The 17,251-nt window shown below is 53.8% G+C and overlaps 7 protein-coding genes across 7 annotated transcripts; 6 read left to right on the forward strand and 1 right to left on the reverse strand.

Moving 5' to 3' along the window:
* Nucleotides 1-127: 127 nt before the first annotated feature.
* On the reverse strand, nt 128-307 carry G647_03425 (uncharacterized protein; the record flags this gene model as incomplete). Its single annotated transcript, XM_008727770.1, has 1 exon — nt 128-307. A coding segment is annotated over one exon (180 nt), but the record flags the coding sequence as incomplete, so codon positions are not given.
* Nucleotides 308-1,295: 988 nt separating this feature from the next.
* On the forward strand, nt 1,296-2,618 carry G647_03426 (uncharacterized protein; the record flags this gene model as incomplete). Its single annotated transcript, XM_008727771.1, has 1 exon — nt 1,296-2,618. The coding sequence occupies one exon, from the start codon at nt 1,296-1,298 to the stop codon at nt 2,616-2,618; it is 1,323 nt and encodes a 440-aa protein (XP_008725993.1).
* A 755-nt stretch (nt 2,619-3,373) lies between these two features.
* On the forward strand, nt 3,374-5,740 carry G647_03427 (uncharacterized protein; the record flags this gene model as incomplete). Its single annotated transcript, XM_008727772.1, has 5 exons — nt 3,374-3,885; nt 3,938-4,279; nt 4,333-4,761; nt 4,812-5,309; nt 5,389-5,740. 5 exons carry the CDS (start codon nt 3,374-3,376, stop codon nt 5,738-5,740), a joined length of 2,133 nt encoding a protein of 710 aa, XP_008725994.1.
* Nucleotides 5,741-6,240: 500 nt separating this feature from the next.
* G647_03428 (uncharacterized protein) lies at nt 6,241-7,194 on the forward strand (the record flags this gene model as incomplete). The annotated part of the gene is made up of 1 exon (XM_008727773.1): nt 6,241-7,194. One exon carries the CDS (start codon nt 6,241-6,243, stop codon nt 7,192-7,194), a length of 954 nt encoding a protein of 317 aa, XP_008725995.1.
* Nucleotides 7,195-8,344: 1,150 nt separating this feature from the next.
* G647_03429 (uncharacterized protein) lies at nt 8,345-10,561 on the forward strand (the record flags this gene model as incomplete). Its single annotated transcript, XM_008727774.1, has 3 exons — nt 8,345-8,673; nt 8,729-10,403; nt 10,454-10,561. The coding sequence occupies 3 exons, from the start codon at nt 8,345-8,347 to the stop codon at nt 10,559-10,561; spliced, it is 2,112 nt and encodes a 703-aa protein (XP_008725996.1).
* A 1,347-nt stretch (nt 10,562-11,908) lies between these two features.
* G647_03430 (uncharacterized protein) lies at nt 11,909-13,761 on the forward strand (the record flags this gene model as incomplete). The annotated part of the gene is made up of 3 exons (XM_008727775.1): nt 11,909-12,026; nt 12,081-12,843; nt 12,894-13,761. The coding sequence occupies 3 exons, from the start codon at nt 11,909-11,911 to the stop codon at nt 13,759-13,761; spliced, it is 1,749 nt and encodes a 582-aa protein (XP_008725997.1).
* Nucleotides 13,762-14,521: 760 nt separating this feature from the next.
* G647_03431 (uncharacterized protein) lies at nt 14,522-16,106 on the forward strand (the record flags this gene model as incomplete). The annotated part of the gene is made up of 2 exons (XM_008727776.1): nt 14,522-14,717; nt 14,770-16,106. 2 exons carry the CDS (start codon nt 14,522-14,524, stop codon nt 16,104-16,106), a joined length of 1,533 nt encoding a protein of 510 aa, XP_008725998.1.
* Nucleotides 16,107-17,251: the final 1,145 nt, after the last annotated feature.

Below are 17,251 nucleotides of genomic sequence, written 5' to 3' on the forward strand. Positions count from 1 at the left end.
CATCTTGTTCAGAACCTTGTCTGCTGCGTAGGTGATTGTGTAGCGACTTGGCCGGTGTCGTCAACATGATCATCGTGAACTCTGCGGTCCCAGATGTTCTGAAGTTCGTCGAGCTGTTGCGCTCAAATCACCTTTTCGCGGCCTCATCACCATAACCCCAATAAATCCTGTTGAGCCGTAGAGCTTTGTGCCAAAGCGCCGGGAAACTATTGTCTTGCTCTGGATACTTTTCGCGCTGCTCTCTCTGTATCTTCAATGCCGTGGCAGCCAGGCCAGTCCCGATCGCGAACAGAGGATCAATGAACCTGTGGTGAAGCAAGAATTATTAGTCTGAAACAGCTATTGGGCAGATCCAAGAGGGTATGGCATGCATGCGCATACTTAGATATGAGCCATGGCTGAGCAACAGAAGCCATTGTGCTGAATTGCACGCGAGCGATTCTGGGTCGCTGTGGATTGATGCCGAGTGTACGCGGTTGTTTGGTGCTTAGGCGGCGATGTACTCCGTATTCAGCTCAACAATGAGGATCTGAACGATTGATTTGTATAACTCAGTAGTTGGGGACGATGCGGAGACACGCTAGTCCATGTTGCTGGCCTTCAATGGAGGTGGGCCGTCGTGACCGCGTCTGCCAGTAGGACGTGGTAGGCAAACAAAAGGAAAGCAGGCCAATTATTCAACTCTGTATAGTTACGAGCACTGTGAGAGCAGACGACATAGGGATCGATAGCTCTGGCCCGCATGAATCGCTCTAGAAATAGGTCGTTGCCAAAGAGGGCATTCAATATGGAGTAGTTCTGGGGCATATTATTACTTGTGTGACATCTCCAGTTGCTTCCAACACCGGTGCCCGCTCCCTTCATCAAGCCCAACTCGGATACGTAAACTTGTCACCGGTTTCGATGTTCGGCCCCATAAAGCACCTCGGAAGCTCAGTCCACATCGTCTGAGAGCCTGGCTGATCTGCGCGCTAGGAGTTTCGAGTCTCAATGCCAGAGCTTGCGCAAACCCCGCCGGTGCCTTTCCACCAACTTTCGGCTTCGTTCGCGCCTTCTGCCATTGCCGACTGACAGGAAACTAAGTGCAGTCTTGGACCTGTGCCAAATGAAGCCTTCCTCGCAAGGGTAAACGGCGCGATCAATTTCGACTCATTTTTCCGTAGACTCGACGCGACCTTCCTTCACGTTCAGAATCGATGCACGCAGCCCGGCAGAAGATTACAATGGTGGCAGAGCATGACTTTTGAGTCAACAATGGCTGTCAACATCCGCGCTCCGCCAACAATGCCGCCGTCATGGACTTGCTCGATGTGCTTCCGGATTTCGACCTCAAACCCCATACCCACCTTCTTCACTCCCTAGATAAAAACAATGTTTCGGTTTCACAGCTGGTTGCCCTTGCACCTACTGAGATCGCGCGCCTATGCCCCCTTCCACCGCGCGACGTTGACAGGCTAGTGAGAGATATCGTCAAGGCCCTTCAGCAGGATACGCTGAGGGGTGTGAAAAGGAAGCGCAAGAACACAGCAGACACACCGGGCGAACGTCAATTTGAGGCAACAGGGACCAAGATCAATGAGCAAACCGGGGTCAGCACTTCTGATTTGAATTTCGACAGGGCACTGAACGGGGGCATCCGACCTGGTTACATTACGGAGGTGGTGGGGGAATCTCGCACCGGAAAGACCACTTTCGTTCTGGGATTGTTGCTTTCGGTCCAGCTTGCCCCGCCAGTTGGCCTAGGGAAAGCCGGGATTTTTATCACCTCTGAAGGACCTCTCAACACCAAGCGACTAAATCAGATGCTTTCTTCATACGCTGACATCCTCCCCGAACAACGACCGTCGCTTGACCGTGTTCATACAATCACTGTCACTGATCTAGAAGCGCAGGAACACATCCTTCGTTACCAACTACCTGTTGCGATTTCGCGCTATAACGTCGGATTGGTGGTCCTGGACTCGGTCACGGCAAATTTCCGCGCGGAATACGGCACTCGCACAGCTGCTCAGCTAGTTGATCGAGCTGCGGAACTGACCAATCTCGGAAACACGCTGAGACAGCTTGCTATCGAACACGATGTCGCGGTCGTGGTCACGAATCAAGTATCAGATCGCTTCGACGACTCTAAAAATCTCTTTCGTTCCTCACCAGCAGCGACCTCTTCTCCTGCCGCGTCTTTGCAGAATCTGCCTCCCGCAGTGGCAGAGCGTCGGCAGGAGACACAGAGCCTGGATCACCAACAGCGCTTCTTTACAGGATGGGGGGATGACAAAGGGAACACGCAGCACGAGCAATTAAAGACTCCAGCACTCGGCTTAGCGTGGGCCAATCAGATTTCTGCTCGCATTGTCCTTAAGATGGAAAGTGAGCGACAGGAATATGCGGGAGGCAGCGTTTGGAAAGACAAGAACCCAAGTCGGACCTTTGCAGTAGTCTTTGCTCCGTGGGCACCTACCACTAAACCACCAATTCGGTATGAAATTGCAGCACAGGGTAATGTTTCGATCACGGAACCCGAAAAGCTGGTGGGAGCATCCAAGGTGACAGATGGCGAGCATGCGGAATTGCTGGACGAGGCGCTCTGGGCCACAGATGAGGACGATGAGTTCCCGTAAGAGGATGCAGCCGGAGTCGCGCTATTGGGTCTGGTTGGATAGTTGCATAGAGACAGTGACGGTTGGCAGTGCGGGTCACCAAGACAGAAGTACCTATTTGCCATTCTGCAGTCTGTGCCGAGCTCACACGAGCAAGGGGTCCTGAAATTGTGCCGGCGACTTTCGACAGTACGAGTAATCTGCACGCCTGTGGCCAGGAGAATGAGGTAACGGGAGGCCGTCTGCAATGAATCGTTTGATAGAGGAGACTCCGATCGCGGTCCACGCATTCCGAATCCGGTATGTGTAGCCGAGGACCGCGAATGACTGGCCGAACGTCTCCATTTGAGGCGTTGAGTTTCTGGGAGTCTCGACATCATCCCCTCCTGGTAATCGAACACCATCCGCTTGAGTCCACTTGCTCGCCGTGAATTGCTCCCTCGTGTCTACAATATGGTAATATAAACTTCCATGGGGCCAGATGCGTCTCACTGTGATACCTTAGTCTGGCCTCTGCCTTATCTTTCCCGCTTGTGGACGGTGGCGGAGAGGCGTTTGCGTGGAGGGATGCAAGTGACTTGGCGCAGGCAGAGGACAACTCCGCTCCTCGCCATCGACGTGTATGAACTTATGAGCATGCTTTGCCAGTGACAAGGTGGGCTCGTTCTTCTCTTCCACGACTTATATTCTTCTCCCAGTTGGTTTCACATCGCACGCAGCACATGCGAAGGTCCAGATTCCAATCTATCCGGGGATAATTCTTAATCTTTTACATCATGGCTGCAACAAATGGACACACAGTCCCGAAGAGGATTCATAAGCACCCTTTGGACCAACTGAGCGGCGACGAGGTCAACATTGCTCGACAGGCTGTACTCGACGCTCGTAAGGCCGCTGTTATTTTCCGAAACACTTTTGCCGTTGAGCCAGCTAAAGCCGAGCTGGTCAAGTTTCTCGATGCCGAGCACGCTGGCACCCTCTCGGCCGACACTCCTCGACCTGCCCGACAGGCTCGCGTCCAATATGATGTCATCCATGAGGATCGAAGCCATGAGTACATGGAGTCAGTGATCGATATCGCCTCTGGCAAGGAGGTAGAGCACAGAAGGGTACCTAGGACCTCACAACAGGCTTTGACGTTGGACGAGTTCAAGGAATTCAACCACGTGTGTGTGGAGTCCGACTTGTTCAAGAAGGCCGTCAAAGAACTCAATCTCGACGAGAAGTTTGAGGTCGCCATCGATCCCTGGCCTTATGGGGGCCCTGACGTCGGAGAAGTCACTCCAAGGTAAGCGGGTTGCATGCTACCGCCATCTGTGCTGTCTAAGAACGTGTCGCAGATATATCCAAGGCCTGTGTTTTGCCAAGCTACGGAACGGCAACCCCGACAGCAACCATTATGGCTTCCCTCTACCCATCATCCCTGTCATGGACACGTACAAGAAAGAAATCATTCGCATTGACCGGCTTGCCACTGGCGGTGTTGAAGACGGCTTGAACTATGGAACAGCTGGGAAGAATGTTCTTGAGCATTGCCAACCCGCCGAATACGTTCCTGAACTGCTGGACACCCCTCTCCGCAGTGACTTGAAGCCTTTGAATGTGTTGCAGCCGGATGGACCGTCATTTACTGTCAGCGATGATTCTCTGATCGAATGGCAGAAATGGAGATTCCGGGTTGGGTAAGTGCGATTCCCATCACTGATGTGCCGAAGGAGTAACAATGCTCTCCCAGATTTACCCCTCGTGAGTGTGCAGTCTTACACGACGTTCATTACGACGGCCGTAGCGTGCTATACCGTCTCAGTCTATCGGAAATGACCGTACCGTACGGCGACCCTCGACCACCGTTCCATCGCAAGCAGGCTTTCGATTTTGGCGATGCGGGCGCAGGCCGAGCCGCCAATAATCTTGCTCTGGGCTGCGACTGCCTCGGTGTCATCAAATATATTGACGCCATGTTAGTCGACACAGAGGGCAAGCCATCAGTCTCCAAGAACGTCGTTTGCGTTCATGAGCAGGATAACGGAATTGGTTGGAAGCATACCAACTTCAGAACCAACCGCGCCGTTGTGACCAGATCTAGGGAGTTGGTTGTGCAATTCATCATTACTCTGGCAAATTACGAATATATCTTCGCTTATAAGTTCGATCAAGCGGGAGGGTAAGTCGCCCGGACCTAGGATATTACTCTCCTAGCTTACAATTTTCCAGCATCACTGTGGAGACTCGCGCTACCGGCATTGTCTCTGTGGTCAACATCGACCCTGGCAAGACCAGCCCTTACGGCAATGTTGTCTCTCCCGGCGCCCTTGCCCAGAACCATCAGCACATCTTCGCTGTACGGATCGACCCTGCCATTGATGGCCACAACAACACGATCTTCACTGAAGAGTCCCTACCTATTCCAATGAACCCAAAGACAAACCCCCACGGCAATGGATACGACGTTGTTCGCAAGCCGGTCACCAAGTCAACTTCGATCCATGCCTCCCCCTTCACCAACCTCACCATCAAGATGGCCAATCCCGGCAAGATCAACCCAATCTCACAACGGCCTGTGTCGTACAAGTTCATGCCCTCTCCAAGCCAGCTCATCCTTGCCGACCCTGACTCCATCGTGGCGAAACGTGCCGCGTTTGCGCATCATCATGTGTGGGTCACGAAGTATAGAGACAACGAGTTGTTCGCGGGCGGAGAGTTCACAAATCAGTGAGTTCCTTCCTCTTGGAAGATTGAGACATTCCATAAGTTTTGGTTGCGGGTGGCCAGTACTAACGCGGTTCTACAGATCTCAGAAAGAAGAGGGTGGCGTGGCTGACATGGTGGCCAGGAAAGACGAGGTCGAGAACGAGGATGTGGTTGTCTGGAACGTATTTGGGCTCACACACAATCCACGTGTAGAAGACTGGCCTGTCATGCCCGTGGAGATCCATCAACTTCATCTGCGGCCTGCAGACTTCTTTGAGCGAAATCCAGCATTGGACGTGCCCGGAAACAAGAATCTTGCCAGTGTGGAGGTCGGGAGGTATGCAAACGGTGACTGTTGCCAAAATAACGGCAACGGGTCGGTGCAGGCAGATCCAACGTCCCATCTCCAAGGCTCAGAGAGTATTCCGGTTGCCAGCGTCAATGGGCACTAAATATGCCGGCCTACATAGAACGTCATACTGGCGCGACGGACTGAATGCCGCCCTCAGAGATTTCCGACTCCGAACGTCCTCTCCGATGATTAGATGACTTCTTCTCCTTATGGCTTTTTCCATTCAGTGTTGATCCTGCACAACAACCAGGTCTGGGGAAAGTCGCCAAAATATCTGTGATGACACGACTCGTTGGGTGGGGTCTGTTCTATGCATTGAGCCTCGGCTACTGACTCGTGTGGCTGATTTCCCTTTTGTAAGTTGTCTACGTCATCTGCGCCGCCTGTTGTTTTGTCATCTTGAAGAGTTCCAACGGATTCTCCAAAGACTCAACTGCTCGCAATGTCTTACCATGTCTCATCAGCCCGGTCTTTACCTTTTCCCAACGGGACCCTCGAAGGTGCCAGCATCGCATCATATACCATTGGAATACAGCCAGTCGGGAGACTGAAAACCTTCGATTCCTTCCAGTGCCCATACCCGAAACTGCCTCCATAACGATGAAGATCCAGTACAGAGACGAGAGCCTCGACTTTGAGGAAGTTCCCGACGAGAACATCAGCCAGCTGGCTGCAAGAGCTGCGGCGCATATTGGGGCAGATGTCGAACGCATATCGTTCTTTTTCCTGCCCAAGCCGGGGTTCTTAAAGCACCCATTTACAGAGCAGAAACTGAGCGAATTCATTACCCCGACCACTCGAATAAAGCTGGTCGGGACGCCGAACTCGGAAGTCAAGAAGATGGCCGAATTGAGCGCCGCCAGTCGCAGAAGTACGCGTCCAAGCAATTTCAAGCCGGTCAAAGCGAACAAAGTGCGGGACTGGAAGAAGGTCCAAGAGGAGAGCACCTACACATTTCACGCCATCGAACCTTTGACGTACCTGCCGAATCCGGAGAAGAGCAGGAGGTACCTCGAGCGACTGGCCAACGATCCGGGAATCAAAGCATCTATGCGCAAGCACCGTTTCTCCGTAGGCCTGTTGACGGAAATGAACCCTGCTGAACATACCACTCATGAGTCAAAGACACTTGGCTTGAACCGCAACCGCGGCGAGGTCATTGAACTGCGACTGCGGACAGATGCATACGACGGATATCGCGACTACAAGGTCATACGCAAGACCCTTTGCCACGAGCTATCGCACAACGTTTGGGGAGAACATGACCGCAACTTCTGGAACTTGACTAAGGAGATCGAGCAAGAGGTGGAGCGCAATGACACACTCCACGGAGGGCATCGACTGTCAAGCGAGGAGTTTTACAATCCGAACGACTCATACGAAGAGGCTGAACATGCAGACCATGGGGGTTGGACTGGAGGAGACTTCGTTCTCGGAGGCTCAACGAACGATGCTGGCTTGAGTCGTCGCGAGATCATGGCAAAAGCCGCCGAGTCGCGCATGCGGAAAGAACGAGAAGCAGCCGAAAAAGGGGATTCTCCTTCTCCCTCTTGACCTTGACTCTTTTCGAGTGGATGTTTTTATGCAATAGCGAGGCGTCGGCGGACTGTTTCTCTTCCATCTCGTTTGTGGCTCTCTACCTAGGTACGAGGTAATTAGATGGCCATGACATTTACACTCTAAGGAGTAAACACCCCGTATTGCGTCCGGAGAGGCACGAATTGTTTCCAAAGAGTAGTGCGTCTTCGGGCCCCGAAACAGGGTGAAGCAAACGACAAGTGCCCCCACGAGTCCCGTACCAAGTCCTCGTTACTCGTGCATTGCCCCCATCGAGCCCCAACCATTGAGGGTCCGGGACCCGCAGAGCCGGACCGGGACCTGGACGATCTCCATTTCGGGGCGTGACGGCCTAAAAATATAGACTCTGAGGCGCCTGATTTGACGCGCCATGGCCGGTCTGAAATCTCGACCCTCAGCCCTGGGAGGAGCGACTCGATAACCACTATTGACTTGTCCGGGGCTCGAGCCGGGGCAGCCGGGGTGGACGGGGCTTAAAAGACCAGTAACCACGATCCCAGCCTCGAAGACGAAGCGAAACAAGGAGCTGTTCAGCTTGAGAGCTTGGTGCCTAAGCACTACTCATACCATCACATAGACTATGATATACCGCGTATTGCCAATCCTCAGAAGGCTCTGAGTGAAGACGAGCTGACACATATAGTGATGTCCGACGAGTAAAACATGTTATCCTCCGTCCATAGTACATATGTAGGTTTGGATTCACCAAACAGTAATCTTATCAGCACCAGAGATCAGTCATTGTTATCACGCCCTCGCTCCTATTTCCCCGAAGCAGCTGTGTTGGTCGCCTCCAAATAGCGCGCCAGCCGTCGACGTCACTACTTGGGTTTTCACCGTTCGGTGACTTGCCTGTCCGTCGCAGTTGGAGTCAAAACACTCTCAACAGGAACAGAGGAGCTTTTGCTCGATCCAGGTACGGCGCACACGGAACAGGTCCTCCGTGGTCTGTTGGCTACTTTTTGCGGGCTGCTGTTTGCCGTCGCACTGGCAGTGACTCCCGTCTGCACCACCGTTCACTCAAAGACCTGCCCGGAGCCCTGTCAGATCATCTCTCTGACTCCTAATTCTTTTCCTCTTGTTCGCGCTCGTATAGATCGATTCTCTTTTCCTGTGTCGGTACTAAATGCCTCTGCTAGAAGGTGTCAGACAAACTTCGTCGCCTAGCACGGCCTCGAATACCCCGAGTTCCCCAACCGGTGCACGTCGCATCAGCGAAGCGTACTCTGACCTTGCTCGCGTTGCCATGAGGACAAACGCTTCGAGCACTGCTCATGAGAGCGACTCGGTCAATCATGCGGCCTACCACTCGAGTCTGATGCCTCCTCCTAAGACCGCATTTGGCAGATCCGCGACAAACACGTCGACAAGCAAATTCCCACCCCAACCCGCAAACGCCCTTGGAAGGGCGCTGACCGATACCCCAGCGCCCAGTGCACCGAGTAGTCCTCAAATGTGAGTTTATAGCTACTCAATAGTGCGACTAGCAACATTGACTCATCTGGCGTAGACATGCTCGAAGCAGTTCAAATGCCTCAGGGTCTGCAACACCGAAAATTCGTGCGACAACGCTCGATATCCCTGGCTTAACTCGATCGAAGGTTTCACCAAATGGTCAGATTTCAGAAAGAGATGTCGCTGCAAAACTCATCATTATCATGGTCGGATTGCCGGCAAGGGGAAAGAGTTACATTGTCAAGAAGATTGCTCGATACTTGAATTGGCTACAGCACCCTACGAGGATCTTCAACGTGGGAGACCGTCGAAGAGTGGCTGCTGGCGTAGGTCCGACCATCCCAGATCGAACGACTGCCGCGCTTCGAGAGTCCGTACGCCGCATGAGCGCCACCACGCTCGGTCCGCAGAGCGTGGTGGATCATGGTGAACTCCTTCCACCTCCTGCAATCGAGACCAAAATCCTTGTAAACGGCGAGATAACAGCGGATCCCATTAGCCCGCTGCAAATGAATGGTAACACCACGATCGCCGCAGACAACAAGGACCCGATTCAGCTCTCTGCGCCCGAGCCCATTGATCAGTCTGCTCAGTTCTTCGATCCTAACAATATTAAGGCCAAGCAGATCAGAGAACAGGTCGCGCATCAAGCCTTGGACGAGCTTCTCAAGTACGTGTTGGAGGACGGTGGTTCGGTAGGGATTCTAGACGCCACAAATCACACCAGAGAAAGACGTTTGTCGCTCGTCAAACACATCCGCGAGCGGGACGAGAACATCAACATCCTGTTTGTGGAGTCTCGTTGTCAGGACCAGAACCTGCTAGAAGCAAATATGCGGCTGAAGTTGTCCGGTCCCGACTACAAGGGCAAGGATCCGGTGGCCTCGTTCAAGGACTTCCAAGCCCGCGTGGAACAGTACGAGAGATCCTACCAGAAACTAGACGACTTTGAAGAGGAGCACAACATGGCATACTGCTCAATGGTGGATGTCGGTCGGAAAATGATTACCCATCAAGTGAAGGGGTTTCTTTCCATTCAGACGGTCACCTACTTGATGAACTTTAATTTGGCTCCGCGGCAGATCTGGATCACCCGACATGGTGAATCAATGGACAACGTTAATGGTAAGATCGGTGGTGATAGCTCTTTGAGCGACAATGGCAAAAAATATGCCCAAGCCTTGGCGAAATTCATCAGCGAACAGAGAAATGCGTGGGAGAATTATCAGGCGGAAAAGCAGGCAAACATGCATTTTCCTCCGCTTCCCGGTGATACGACGCCGCCGAATCCGGAGTATACGGCCCAGGCCCTTCAGGAGAGGAACTTCTGTGTCTGGACATCCATGCTCAAGCGAAGTATCGAGACTAGCCAGTGGTTCAGCGACGAAGACTACGATATCAAGCAGATGCGAATGCTGGACGAGCTCAATGCCGGATCAATGGAAGGCATGACTTACGCAGAGATCCGGGACAAAAGTCCTCACGAATACGAGCTTCGTAAACGTGACAAGCTGCACTATCGATACCCTGGTCCCGGCGGAGAAGGCTACCTCGACATTATCAACCGACTTGGCAAAGTCATTCTTGAGATCGAACGTATGACAGACCACGTTCTCATTATTGGCCATCGAAGCATATGTCGAGTGTTACTGGCTTACTTCATGGGCCTCAAACAAGAAGATATCAGCGATCTTGATATCCCTTTGGGGATGGTATACAGTCTTGAACCGGTAAGCGACACCACTCCTGTCGGGTTGGGAAAAGGCTGACATCTCTCAAGAGACCATATGGCGTCGACTTCAAGGCATTCCGATATGACGCCTCGGTCGATGCGTTCCGGCACGAACCAGATTACCGATTGAGGCGAGCAGTTGACCCACAAACCTGATTTTTCGTTATGCCTTTGCATGATTGAGCCTGATACCCCTTACCTGCATTCGCCTTCTGACATGGGCACATGGCGTACCTGGATATATTAATTATACTTGCATACCGAATTTTGGTACACGGCCAGCCTTCCTTGCTCCGTCACTTCACCATGACATTTACTACAACTGGACTAATACTCGTTTCGGGCTTTCTGCAGGCAAGAATTTTACTGGCAACAGCGTCCGGGTCTTCCTACTCGAATCAACTCATGGGTGGATTGGTAGATGAAGATTCGTGGAAATCCCAGAAAGTATTTGCATTTCGTGGAGATTGAGATGTCGAGATTTGGCGCGGGTGTTCAGGAACGGCAGCATCTCACACGGCGGCCTTTCTAGTTTCAGCGACCCTCAGCATGGCGTTCGGCCGGGTACTCGTATCTGGTGTTGAAAATTCGGGAAATAGGCTGGGCAGAGAGGCGATGACGGAGATGATATCAGTTTTCCGGGGGCGTCGTTCTGGAAATCCTGGCCGGCAAGACGGAACGGTTTTACTCGCCACACCTTCATGCTAGGCCCGTTTCTGTACCAATGGGCATCGCACGTCGGAGTCACGGTCATATGCGAGTTCTGCTAGCGTAGCAATTCTCCTCTATTCCTACCAGTCGCCTGGGAAGCGTGCCTGGTCTCAACCACCGATGTGGAGTACTGGGTAAAGATGGTGCTGCCCAGACGGTTCTTACGAGGCTCGGGCAGTCGTCGAGTTAATCATTGCTGATAAGAGCGTGTGTCTGAGCCGATGAGAAGAATTTGCACACACATCGTTCCGTGTCTCCGTCCCAGCCCTGCCCCCTCCCCTTCACTTCGCCCAGATTACTTGCTCCAGTCTCGACGGCTTGGACTTCTTTCGTTCGGACAGTCCGGGCGCCTTTGCACGGTCATTAATTCCTACGCAGGAAACGTTCACATGCTGGCGTCAGCCGTATGCATGAAACGTCCGTCTTCATTTCGCTGGTCCCCGTATTGTGCACCGAACCATGAAGAGAACGGTACAATAACGATTGCCTACCACGGCGCTTGTTCTTGGAGCTCTAGCGAGTATAGAATCAAGCAGGAGACTCTGCGAACTTCTGCGACGATTCGTCAATTCCCAGTACTCGCTCCATAATCGGGTTGATACACTCGGAACAGACCACTCGAGGGCTTGGAAGCTTCGAATCCACAGCCACACCTACCCAAGCCTGTCAAGCAATTGTCTGGTCTGTTTCAAGCATCACTCCAACGGCTGGACGAGATCAACAAGACACCACGCCAAGTCACATTCAGACGGCCCCTCTCGGCGCAAAGCCTCATTCCACGCGGTCGCCACCATGCCGACACTTGCTCTGACAAACTTCAATATTGTCACGGCGACCTTGGGTGGCTTCATCACCGTCTTCGCTCTCGTCAGCTACTTGCTGAAAGAACGGTTCTATCTGTCAGAAGCATGTGAGTGGCGCAGAGTTTTGTGCACGAGTCGCTATGACTGACATCTCCTTCAAGTAATCTCTTTGGTGGCGGGTGTCATATTAGGGCCCGACGCAACCAACCTCATCAGGCCGGACCAATATTCACTTCACTCGGAAGAAAATCTCGATTACATTAACCTGTACTTCACCCGCCTTGTCTTGGGCGTCCAGCTTGTGCTTGCCGGCGTGCAGCTGCCAGACAGGTACCTTCGGACGGAATGGAGGTCTCTAGCACTCCTCCTCGGCCCGGGGATGTGCGGCATGTGGTTGTGCGCCAGTTTGCTGGTGTGGGCATTTGTTCCTCACCTGAATTTCCTCCACGCACTAGCGATCGGGGCGTGTGTGACCCCGACAGATCCGGTCTTGTCCAACTCGATTGTCAAGGGCAAATTTGCGGACAAGAACATCCCCAAGCCGTTACAGAAGATCATCATCGCGGAATCAGGTGCGAACGATGGTCTGGGCTACCCGTTCCTGTTCCTCGCCCTGTACCTGATCAAGTACGTCCAGCACGGAGGGGCGGGCCAGCCCGGTGGTGCGTCAAAGGCCATGGGCTATTGGTTCGGCGAGACATGGGGATATACCATCCTGCTGAGTGTCGTCTACGGTGCTGTGGTGGGTTGGCTTGCGAAAGAACTCCTCCATTTCGCCGAAGAAAGGAAGTTCATCGATCGAGAGAGCTTCCTCGTCTTTGCCATAACGCTGGCTCTGTTCATCACAGGCACGTGCGGTATGGTTGGCTCTGATGACGTGTTGGCGTGCTTTATTGCCGGAAACGCCTTCACCTGGGATGACTGGTGAGCTTGTAAGCACCGCGCTGTAGGATGTCCTTGCTGACTTGGCTCAGGTTCCGCCGCGAAACCGAAGACGACTCTCTGCAGCCCACCATCGACATGCTGCTCAACATATCCGTCTTTCTCTGGTTCGGGGCCGTGTGCCCCTGGGTGTCCTTCCGGGACAACGATGTCATTCCCATCTGGCGGTTGATCCTGCTGGGAATAACCATCCTCCTTTTCCGGCGGCTGCCCGTTGTTTTCGCAATGCACAAGAAGATACGCCAGATCGAACAGTTTCAGCAAGCTTTGTTCGTGGGCTTCTTCGGTCCGATTGGGGTTTCGGCGATTTTCTATCTCTACATCAGCATCGATTTCCTGCATCACGTCACGGTGGACGGCGTCGTGAGGGAAGATGCAGCACGGCTCGAGGAGATCATGAGGGTGGTGATTTGGTTTCTGGCCATCTGCAGCATCGTCGTCCACGGTCTCTCCATCCCTCTGGGCAAGCTTGGATATCACCTTCCAAGAACCATGTCTCAAGCGCTGAGCACTGAGGCCAGCGAAGATGAACCAGACCTGCATATAGGACCGAGACATCCGCACAGCTCCACCAGTCAATTACGGCCGAGGAAGACCAGCCGCCGCGGGAGAGACCGGGACCGCCAACCAAGCGCCGGTGTGTTCATGATCGGGCAGGGACAGTCCACAAGGACGACAGCGATGGACCTGGAAAGTCAGCTGGAGCCCAGCAGGCCCGTCAACATCATCGAAGATACGCCGGAAGGAGGTTCGCCAGCGCCGATGACGCCGATGGACAGCCAAGCAGGTACTGAACTGAGCAAGGGAGTCTCGAGAAGACCACTAGAACTGTCAAAGGCTTCGGAGCTGGAGGCAACCAAGGTAGATAAGGTGGCGGACAAAGGAGGAGATGTGGTTTGACCCTGCCCCGTCCAGGTAGCTGCGGCGCTTTATAGACTGTGTAACTCCAGTACATAGTAACCAGATGTGAACATCATCGTTGTCAGAGGTACTGTAGCTCCTGCAGGAGATGGGCTTCCCCAGGGGGGATTGGCCGGAGAGATAAATTCCGACCACCTGAGGGCACATCCCCTCCGCGCCCTCCGCGCCTCCCCCCTCCCACCTCAAACTCCACCACTCCCTGCATCCTCCAGCCAAACACCATCACTGCACTACCCCAGTACTGGGTACGACTACCGTGACTGCCCAATTTCGACCGAAAGGAACCAGGTGGGTGCCTGTCACGACCACAGTTCCCCCCGCTTGCCAGACCAGAGACCGCACCTGAACGTACCCTCCCTCCTTCCCCCTTGCACCTACCCTCCCCTCTTGCCTGGGAGCTCCTACTCGTAACCCTGGGGCGAGGCCAGTCCCGTTACCGATCTGGCCCTCGCTCGCCCCTGTCTGCACTTCACCTTCAACTCCCCCTTCGCACTGCCAGCTTGACCATTCTGCAATTGCCTCAAGTGTGGATTCGAATTCACTGCCACTGACACCTACCGTCTACCTTTTAAACGCCGCCCAGGCGTTTACGCAGATGATTGACCTTGGCCGTTGACCACTTCTCCTTCTCGTCCCCGTCACCCTACACGCTCTCCCTCTACCTCCACACACAGAGGGCAATCTGTCGCGACTTCGACGGGCTGCTCGGATCCTCCGCCTACCATACCGCACGCTCCTCATGGCACAGCCTCATCAAGCCAACAATGCCTCACGCATGAGCCCTGGCCTTGCTACCATGAATGCCGCGGCGGGTGTCAAGAGAAAGAGGACCACGGAGCGGAAGTTCTACGCTGTCAGACAAGGGAAGGCGCCGGGGATCTACGAGACATGGGCGGATTGCTTGAGCCAGGTCAAGGGACACAGGGGCGCGGTGTGTATGTGTGAATGAACGTGGGCTCGGCGCTGTCAGGTCTAATCTTGTCACAGTCAAAGCATTCCAATCACTTCACGAGGCTCAAGCTTTCATGGATGGGAAATCCCTGGCAACCTCCAACGGTGTCGGAGAGCAGAAGTTCTACGCCGTTCAGAACGGACGGGTGCCCGGCGTCTACACCGAGTGGACCGAGGCCCAGGCTCAGATTCGCGGCATCAAGAAACCGAGACACAAGAAATTCAATACTCGGGCAGAGGCAGAGGCGTTCGTCGCGGCAGGCACAACGGCCAATGGCGCCGATCCCGCGGACCATATCACGCCCGAAGAAGAGATACGGCGGTTGATTGTTCAAAACTCTGCACCAGGTCTCCAGGTCAACGGAGCCTCCCTTCCCACCGACAAGGACGGGAACTCTTACAAGCCTGGTCGTGGGCCACTGCCGCCGGGGGCGGAGGATGGATACGACCCCAACATCAGACTGGCAGCAGACGGTACGATTGTCGAGCGCACAGAAGAGGAGAAAAGCAAGACTAAGGTGATGACCAAAGTCCCCGATCCACCAGGCATGCTTCGAATCTTTACCGACGGATCAAGTCTCAGCAATGGTCGAGCGGGAGCCAGGGCAGGAGTGGGAGTCTATTTCGGACCCCAAGATCCAAAGTATGCCAACTCTCCATCCAAACTCATATCCAAGTCCAAGCCCAAGCGCTTTCGTTACATTGCCTCCAAGACGCTTCAGCCGCTGTACACCATGGACTGGGCTGTCCGTCAACGGGGCTATGACGATGGATCGATGAAGGACCGACAGCATGGCGAGGACGACGATGACACCGAAGAAGAAAAAGAAAAGCTAACGAATTGGCGTTACAGAAATGTCTCCGAGGCACTCAAGGGCAGCAAGCAGACCAACCAGCGCGCCGAGCTGACCGCCATCTTACGAGCACTGGACATTGCGCCCAGGCACAGAGAAGTCACCATCTACACCGACAGCAAGTATGCTATCGACTGTGTCACGAATTGGTATCGGAACTGGGTGAAGAATGGCTGGGTGAATTCCAAGGGAAAACCGGTGGAGAATAAAGACCTGGTGGCAGACATTCGCGAGAGAATCGAGGAGCGGGAGCAGCTCGCCAAGCTCACGTACTTTGTTTGGGTCAAAGGCCATGCCCAGAATGCGGGTAACATCGCAGCCGATCGTCTTGCAGTCGAAGGTGCTATGGGTGGGCGGGCGGTGGGAGTTCGCGACGACGAGGAAGCTGACGAGAGGAGGGCGAAGAAGGAGCGGCAGGATGGAGGCGATCTACAAGACCAAGCAGATGAGGAGACCGAGAGAGCCTTCGAGGCCATGGAACGAGCTATGGAGGAAGGCATCGATGAGGAGTTCGAGTGAGAAACACTAGCGATGCATTCAAGGACCACAAACCACCACGACCGGGTCCCTCGACCCCGAGCTGTATCACTTACACGCCGTCTTGCCGGTGAGCAGCATACTCGAGCCGCATTCACCGTCACCACGGCCAGGGATAGAGTGGATGACAAAAGGACAAACGACTCGACCCATCAGTCGATTGGAATTTGGCAGAAGACTACTGGGTCAGTTCCGGCCCCAGAGCGGGCTGTGGCCGGCTTCCAAGCTGAATACTGTACAAAGATCCGGGCTCGGCCAGTATTCCATGAAGACCGGTCGCATACTGTACAATTGCCATCCCAGCATGCTGACCCGGACATCCTCCGTCGCCGATAGATCAGGTATGGATGGGTGACTGATGTGTGTATTAATCATTATACATACCCAGGTACCTTTTGCTGAAACGGGTCGAGTCAGCACATCGGGGACCAATACACGAACCGAGCGTCGTACTCACTATATTCCCGTCTCCGTGGCATGCTGTACCCATGTGTGCCTGTAGAGACACACAATTCTATTCACCACTTTAGCTGGTTGAATCGCGGCAGAGATCCCCGGTCCCGTCTGCGTGTGTTACTCCCAGTTGCGATCTATTTAGATCTTCGGAGACAGCCGCCGCTAGGCAAGGTGACTGTATACTACAGGCTTGTATACAAAAGACGACTCACGACCTCTCGATGGTGGTCCCTGTCATCCGCTGCTCCTTTCTCAAGACCGTTAGCTTTGCGGCAGTGGCACTTTTCTGTAGCTGACTTCACTCAGATCCATTTGCTCTTAGCTAATGATCAGCTTGCGACGTCGAGCTCGAGGCAGCAGTTGTGACATTCACCCGGGGCTACGATGGTATATCTCCTGCGGCTTACGCGTTGCACCATCATGTGGACGCCTGATTCTCGAAACCCTTTGCACATGCCAGATTGATTCCTGGAGTACCGCTTTCTCCGTAGCGAATGATTAGATTTCGCTTGTACTGCGTACAGTACTCCGTATGCCTTAATAGGTCCCCGCTGCGTTTACCCGATTTGGGTATACTGATCGACAAAACCCCCAGAACTATCTTACAACTCTTTACAGCCGCGGTGTACGCCTCCGCCCGGGACCACCAGTCATAGGGCACCGGAACCCAA

The sequence above is a fragment of the Cladophialophora carrionii genome (genome assembly GCF_000365165.1).
Source record: "Cladophialophora carrionii CBS 160.54 unplaced genomic scaffold supercont1.3, whole genome shotgun sequence".
NCBI lineage: Eukaryota > Fungi > Ascomycota > Eurotiomycetes > Chaetothyriales > Herpotrichiellaceae > Cladophialophora > Cladophialophora carrionii.